Here is an 8019-nt window from a genome sequence, read left to right as displayed (position 1 = left end):
TGCAAAGGGCTATTATTCTTTCTGGTAATGATAAAAGTTAAGATAACAGCTCTGTCAAATAATCTGAAGTGTTTTTCTTAGCTATATGGACTTTTTCAATTCACCTAGTGTTTGTTTACCCTCGCCCTAAGTCCCTCGATAGTGATCAATCTTTTTAATAGATCCTATTCATTGGCGACAAAACTTGTCCCTTTGAATTTCTAGATAGATCTAATTCGAGTGCAAAACAAGAAATCCTTCCTTTTTGTGTTGAATAGAATAACAAATAGATAAAAAAGAGGTTTTGCAACAAGTCCGGGTAATTCACTTTTTTCTCACATAATTGTGAGATATCTTTGATTCGAACAAGTACCGTTTGTTCTCTTTGTTATATTCGCCGAAGGGCAAATTCTTTCGCAATCTAAAAGAGTTCAATCACAGAGATATTTTTCTCGTATAAAAAATAATAATAAACGCAAGCGTTAACCGGTGAGGTAAAGAAACTTAAAAGAAAAGTATTCTTCCGAAAATCGTTTTTTAGAGGGGAATTTCACGTCAACTAGTGTCATGAAACTGAAGCTTGGAAAAGCAAGGAACGTTCTTATCAACACTTCTCCATTTAGTTCGTTTGATGCTTTCAATTGTCTCCGAGTGTCACCAATTCACAGTAATTAAACTAATTAGGCCTGCTGTTCTTATCGTAATGCCAAAAAATGGCCAGCAGAAGCAGCTATTGGTCGCTGTTGATTGTCTAGGCAAACATCAAAGAGAGTTGCCGCTGGCGTCCTTCCCACAAGACGTTGCAGCCCCACTAGCTTCCCTCGTGAAAATTGATGAGGGAGTTTCTGAACTGGTGGCGTTCGGTTAGTGTTCTCCTATTACACAGTTTAGCATTTTCCACTTTCCTCTAGCAGGTTGAACACGCTGAATATAGTATCCACGGTACGGAAATGTGAGCTTTAGCTGGGCGGAGTTTTAATTCGTGAGGTTATGAGGCTGTTGCATGAAAATAGGATGAATTTGCGAGCTTTCTCTCTCTTGCAGGCTGCACTAGTGACCGCGCTCTATCTCTGTGGTTCATTCGATGCGATGTAAGACGAGTCCCGTAGTTGAAGCGCGAGTTTTGATTGCAAGCGGTGAATGGTGAATTAAGGTAAGTTGAGCACTTCATTCTCCTTGTAACTGTATAAATGGATCGTCGGCGATATTTATTTTTGTGCGGTGTCGTTTAAGTCGTGACTAACAAAACACGTGTGAATGCGAGCAAACTCGCGAAGTGACACCATGAATTTTAGTCAAATGCATTTTGCACCGTAAACGGGAAGAGCCTTTTCGGCGTTGTGCGTTCTTGTTTATAAATTTTTCCTTGGGAGGTAGAAATAGTAACGGTCTTCCGCTGGCTATGTCACTACGCCACTGGTTTAATATTTGAAGGGTCTTGAGGAAGCGCTTCAGTGCATTCAGCTGAGTTTGATCCGAGAATGCTTGCACAAAGAAACAATACAAGTTTTAATTGCTCTGTTAGTTAATAACAAACCTCAGCTTTAAATTGTCAACTCGTATGAAAAAATCTAGGGATTGTCGTCCGGTCGTATCCGTTGGCTTGATGTCGTGACAAATATATCTTGCTTTTTTCAAATGGAAGTTCTATTCATTTCCTTTTGTGGTTTCGTCGAATGATGTTTAGAGCTGCGTAAACCTTGCCTCAAGTAATAACCAAACGGCTCGTTCATCCTTTGTGGAAGTACGTAACACGTGCTTCACGGTTTTTGAAAGTTTGTTGTCACAACGAATTTCGTGTTTATGTGGCAAATTACAGCTCGAAGCCGCTCCGAATCAAGCTGTTGTAAAAAGTGTTCAATACAAAAAACGCTGTCAAATTCGCTCTTACTTCAGGTGTATTTAATGTTTGAGGACAGAATTTTTTAGCGATTAACTTTCGGCACTTTTAACACCAATTTTCATTTTCATATAATTTTCTTTGGAGGGTAATCAGATGTTTAATTCTCTCATTTGACTTTTGTTAGTGTCTGACGAGTTGAAAGTGAGATTCAATAAATGAAGTGAAAACAACAAGCAACTCTCCGAAAAGGCATTTTAGTTTTGAGATGACCTGTTATGAAACGAGGTTTTAGTTAAGTTTCTGCCCATATGGTACTAGTAAATTGTTTTGATCGAAAGCTATAATATAAACAACAGTATTGGTCCATTTGGAAACCATCCTGTAACTTTGATCATATTCAAACATCGTTGTTAAGCTTCACGTCCTGTGAGATTTACATAATTGCCTTGACCTGTTGAGAGGACGTTCTCCATACAAAAGCAGAACAATTGTGCAGGCCGTTTACTATTATACTAAATTATAATATTTGCGCGAACAATTTTATGGCTCAAAGCAAAAGCTAAGGTGTAAGACAATAAATATAACAAAGCGGCGAGTTTCGTCGTTTGCACTGCCTGAGGTTACTAATTTCGGTTTTCTACTTTGTCTGACAAATCGTCTTGCGAGACCGCTCTTAAATTTCTTTCCCCATTTTTGTATCAAACAGCGGCTTTTTATGTCTTCTGTTGTTTATGTTAAGCATTAATTTTGCGCTGGAAAAATATGCGTGGCTAGTTTTCTTCGTCGTTAAGCTCTTTAATTGCAACATTTTTAATCCGATTCAATGCTTTTGTCAATTTTAGAAGAGTGCGTGTTCTTTTTGTATAGATAACTTAAAAACCGCAAGAGAACTGTTATCGTTTATGGTCAACTTTTAATATGCTCGTCTTTTAAATATTTTGTCAATATTGTGCCTTTGTGCAAAGAGCTTTTGTTATTGTACAAGACAAACATCGAACAAAACAATTTCCATAAGAAGTTTGCTCGAGTAAATTAAACTTTTTTGAGAAATAGGCGTTAGTTGTCTTAGTTGTAAAACCGGCACATAAAAATGGAAATATTTAGAGCGCACAAGAAGAACGGTTGTTTTTGCTGGTTTTCATAGACGAAATAAAATAGTTTCTGTCGATTCAAACTTGGCTTGAAAAGTATATACAGTGCCCGTTTTTTGTTTTGCATTTTCTGTGAAAATCATAATTTCCCCCCTTAATTTCGCGTCCTGTCCAAATTTCGAAGCAATTTCCAATACGGGAAATTAGAAGAATCGGGGAACAAGTTTGTGGAAGCACGAGTTTGCCCAGCACTGGCAGCTGCCTGTGGATTTGTCTTTTTTCTTTGTCATTAAATAAAATATCTGTCATTACATCCTGCCATAACTTTCTTTCATCAAGTTGAAGAATAGAAAATTAATTTAAGTCTGCAATCATTGAATCTGTTTTAAACAAAAATCATTACCTATACATTTAAGGATCTTTTTACCTTAGGTTTTCTGAGAGAGAAGTTTTTTTTGGCAATTAACAAGTTCAGCTGTCCATTGTACCATCTTTTCTGTTAGTTTTTGATCTTCTCAGAGGAAATAGTAAACAGACTTCCCTGTTTTTTTGATCAGCTTTTAAGGTGTTTTTACAAATCTCATTAAATCAAAGGACAGTCAAACAGTTTATTTCACGTCTTGTGTTTTCAAGTCTCAAGTTGGATTTTCAAAAGTGCAAACTGCAGCTATAGTAACATGCTGCCCCTGTTTCGCACCCAGCGGAAAAAAAGCGTGGTACTTGTTAATATCTGGTTTTGTCTCAGGTTTTGCCTTCTTTTCTTAGCTGAATAAAGCTGATTAAAGTTATAGAATACCAGCAACTTTCTTTGCATCACTGAATAAGAATGGCTCTTTTGTTTTTGGCGTGCTTCTTTACACAAATCATTGCAAGGTCTATGTTAATGAGTGGCTACCCATATATAGCTAGATGTTCTTAGATTACTCTCAAAGCTGACTATCTACATGGTCACTTGGATATACTGGGCAGCTCTAAGTGTTTGCTGGTGTAACCACTTTCCATGATATCAACATTTAGGTGGTAAAGTTAAAAAAAATGTCAAACTGATTGAAAAAACTTGGAAGGGTAATCTAGGCCAACTTTTGTTCCCCCAGATTATAATTCTTCCTTTTGTGGGGAAATTTATGCCACCTAGGTGCATTCTTATTCTGACATCTGCTGTAATTTTATGAAGCTACTCTAACAACACCCCAGAGGCAATTCAGTCAACAAGTTATTATTGAAAGAAACAAATTTTTCTCACCAGTTTCCTGGGTGCTTAGTAAGATCTTTTCATTTTGTTAATCTCACATCAATCAATCTTATCCTGGATTTATTTTAAAAACCTGAATGAAAATTTGAATGCAACTTGTTTGGCTAAACTGAAAAGGACTGGTGCCATTTTATTATTATGGTGGAGTGGGTGGAATTAAAGCCGCCTCTTTATAGGAGCTAGACAATTCTCCTCAGGTGGTTGAGTTTCCCAGTCTGATTCTGTCAGTATCTGTTTACAGAAGGCTTCTAAACGGATTCAAGAGTGAAAGAACTTAATCTATATAAAATAAAATGTTAGAGTTGATGTCAAATATTTGGATCACTGTGTGATCATTTCACTATTCATGTAATAAAATGAGATTTTTAGTGGGTCATTATATGCTACTTGGGAGCTTTAGAAGATTATGAATAATAAATAAGCAATTTAAACTGTCTAATGCAGTTCAATTTCATGTATAAAGGCACCAGCTATTAGGCAAACAATAAACTCTAGAGCCAATGTTAAACTATTAAATTTGGAATTCAATCCCTGGGTTTTTTTAATAAGGCTTCTTAACTTATTTTTATTGTTTATATATTAGTCCATGGACAATCTTTATATTGACGGCTTTTCAGGTAGGGCTTGTTTTGTTTAGTAGAGTGGAGCTGTGTGGGTCTCTTTCAAGGATGTTCACATCTTAGAGTTGAAACTCCTTTTTTTTGCTGGGTGGAAAGTGGGTGATTATGAGAAAATGGCACATTTGTGAGCTTATAACATACTATTTGAAGAAATTTCATGAACCAGCATCAACATACAGCTACTAACTTTTCAGTGTTTTTTTTCTGCTGTTTTTTTTCTCTTGATCTGAACCATATCACCCTTGGGAACAAAAACCCAGTCACATGTTCCGGGTCACATTCCTTCAAAGCCCATAAATAACGTTAATGTTAATCTGAGATTAAATACAGTATTATTGAAGGCCCTTCCTTTACCATGAAAGACTTATTTTTTCCGTGAAGTTGTTTCATTAACTTTGTTGTGTAGGTTTAGGGTATAAAATTGAAAAAGAGAATAAGAATGATAAATAAATAGCCACTTAAAAAGACTGACATTATGATGAACATGTTCTTAATTAAAAAAATTACTAGTGCTAACTTGGATTGACATAAGTCCAATTTGGACCTGTTGCCAATGTATATACACACGTATATACACCTAATTGTAATAACTTTTTCATAGAAAAATGAAAACAAGAAAATTGAAAAAACCTAAATAGGAGATAAATTAGGCACAGTCACTACATGTAAGGATCTGGTCTGACTAAAGAATGAAACAGAAAACTTATTTTCAGTAGCCCATTTACCTTGCCAATATTTTTATATTGGATGTAAAATTGAAGTACTGGTATTTTGTGACTGTGAGAATATCAAAACATAATTTGCAAGACTAATGAATTTGTATAATTTGGTTATTTTTGCTTTTCTTTAAGAACATGTTAGTGAAATTAGGTGTATCTAAATCTTTTAATGTTGTATTTGTATTATCATTTCATCATCAGTGGCATTGAAACTCCTGGTCTCTCTGATACAAAACAACAACAACAGCAAATTAACAGTACAAAACGAACAAAAAAACGGTGTTGAACCAATTTATCATGTTCAGAAACCTTATAGGGCTCCAACTGTGACTGGCAGTACCATGGATATTAACTCATAGACTAGATCTTGACTCTTTTATCCTACCATATTGAGTCTTTGATATTTACATGCCAATGAGTTTCAGTGCAGTGTGAACAAAATCAAATATTTTAATTGCTTTTCCAAAGAGAATTAACATCATTTTACAAAATAAATACATGCACAAACAGTTTACTTGCTGCAAACTTTAAAACGCTTAAAAGAAATCTAAAAATACTCAAGTCTATGAATTTTAATCGAATTAAAAGATATTGATAGGTCAGTGGTAACTTTCTAAACAGTATGTGATCTCAATGGGAAGTACCGAGCCTGTGATATAGCTTTATGATACTGGTCAGCAGAACCACTTGAAATCAGTACTCTGTGACTGAATTTTGTTAGCAGATTCTCTATGTCACTATGTGATTTATTTTGTCATTGAAATGCATGAAGGAAAAAAATTTAGAGCAAAGAAAACAAAGGTGAAATAATTATTTTAAAATTGTTTCAGAAAGCAAACATGTTTTCAAGAGATTATTTTTTATTTTAAACTACCTTTGGGCACATAGAATGTTAAGAAAAAACCCAGTGGTACCACAAAAAAGTGGTCACAAGACACACATCCCTATGATTACAACTAGGAGCTTATAAGGGTTTCTTGTTGAACAACTGCTTTGGAGTTTTTGGTAGTAAAAATGAAAACAATTTACTTGGGGAGGGAGCGAAGTTTTTGTTTCATGAAAATGAACAAACCTGTCACGCAAAGCTGAAAGAAAATATTGCATGTGGTGAGTGAAACTCATCTGTTCTTACATGAGGCCATTTTACAGTTGTGGGCTTAACCTTGGCCTCTTTACATGGAGGTGGGGGACCCCAGGTAAGTGAGATAACCTGCCCAGCTGGGGTAAAAAAATAACCTGCGTTGACATTCCAACCCTGCCATCCCAGGGTGAACTGTCTCTAGGTTACTGTCTTTTCGCCAAAGGCAGTAAGTTGTCCAGTCAACAAATTTGATGTAACATGAATCCAAACCTGGCTAGGTGGTTATATCCCCCTACCTTGAAATGTTTACATGACAAAATATGACCCCAGCTGACAGGGTTATTTTTGCAGATTTTGCTTTGTGAGAACAACATGTGAAAGAGCTTACAGTCCACATGAATTTACCAGAAATTTGTCTTACAGTACTTCTTGAATTTAATTCTCTAAAAACCTTCACTTGCTCGTCAGGCAAGTTAAGAACAGAATTCACTTACCCAATCACGAAATCCATTAGCTTCAGGCTATCACTCACAACTTTGTTTGCAAACTGAGGCTGGATGGTGGTCCACATGGTGAGTTTTTAAGAGCAAGCTGAGATTGTAGAGCAGGGCTATCTTGGTGGCCTGAAATACACTTACAGTGTACAGCTGTCTACTTTTGCTAGTGTTTAAATAATTGAAATAAACGTTCAGTCTAATCACAAGAAAATTGCCTTGTAAATCAAAACCGAGTTTTTTGCTGTGATTATTTGACTGCTGTACATTAGATTTTGATGTGAGCAACCTTCAGCCTTCTTCAAAACGTTTAGTATCCCAGTATATTTCACATAAAGAAAAACAACAACCGAAAAAAAGCATGTTTGTTGACCCAGTCAGCCCCCCCCTAAAGAAACTTTTCTTCACAGCTATTCCTTCTCAGTTTTATGTAAATAATGATAACAAGTTAAATCTTAAGATAAACATTGTATTGACTGGTATAAAAATCTTTAAAGTGAACAGGTTTCTAAATAAGGACCCTTTTACCCTGTTGAGTTAAACAGTTCCTATTGTTAACTTCCTTCTGTTCCTTCAAGCTTAACTGTGAAGAAGACATACTCAGACGCATGGTCAAATGTTTCTTTGTGGTTCTAGATTTTACCCCATCATGAGGCACAAGGTATTAAATTAAATTATAAACTTTAATTTGTTGTTAAATTTAATATGTTAATGGTAACTAGTTCAAATTTTTTTGTCTTTTAATTCAAAGTACTGCTTCTGGAAAAGTTTCTAGCCATTTTCATCAACTTGCTCAATTAATTAGTTGTTTATAATATTATAACCATTTTTTTTTAAATTAAAGTCTCTATATCCACAGAATGTTTGGACTCTTGTGTTCCAATATTATGATTCTGTCGCTATATTTTTTTAAATTTTTTTACAACTGTCAATAAAGATA

General features: G+C 35.3%; 1 protein-coding gene across 5 annotated transcripts in view; it reads left to right on the top strand.

Moving 5' to 3' along the window:
• The first annotated feature begins 764 nt into the window (after nucleotides 1-764).
• LOC140951407 (protein phosphatase EYA1-like) overlaps nucleotides 765-8019 on the top strand; it is a 28037-nt gene continuing 20782 nt past the window's right edge. For 3 of the 5 annotated variants that reach the window (XM_073400649.1, XM_073400650.1, XM_073400648.1), the window contains exons 1-3: nucleotides 765-921; nucleotides 1024-1132; nucleotides 7658-7740. In XM_073400649.1, the coding sequence (XP_073256750.1) occupies nucleotides 7696-7740 (45 nt within the window). In that variant the 5' untranslated portion in view covers nucleotides 765-921; nucleotides 1024-1132; nucleotides 7658-7695. The remainder of the gene's footprint in view (nucleotides 922-1023; nucleotides 1133-7657; nucleotides 7741-8019) is intronic. The other 2 variants (XM_073400652.1, XM_073400651.1) reach the window with 1 other exon arrangement.

The sequence above is a fragment of the Porites lutea genome, chromosome 11, assembly GCF_958299795.1.
Source record: "Porites lutea chromosome 11, jaPorLute2.1, whole genome shotgun sequence".
In the NCBI taxonomy this organism is placed as follows: Eukaryota; Metazoa; Cnidaria; class Anthozoa; order Scleractinia; family Poritidae; genus Porites; species Porites lutea.
The sequence above is the reverse complement of the archived record's forward strand: the minus strand, read 5'-3'. Positions and strand labels throughout refer to the sequence as shown.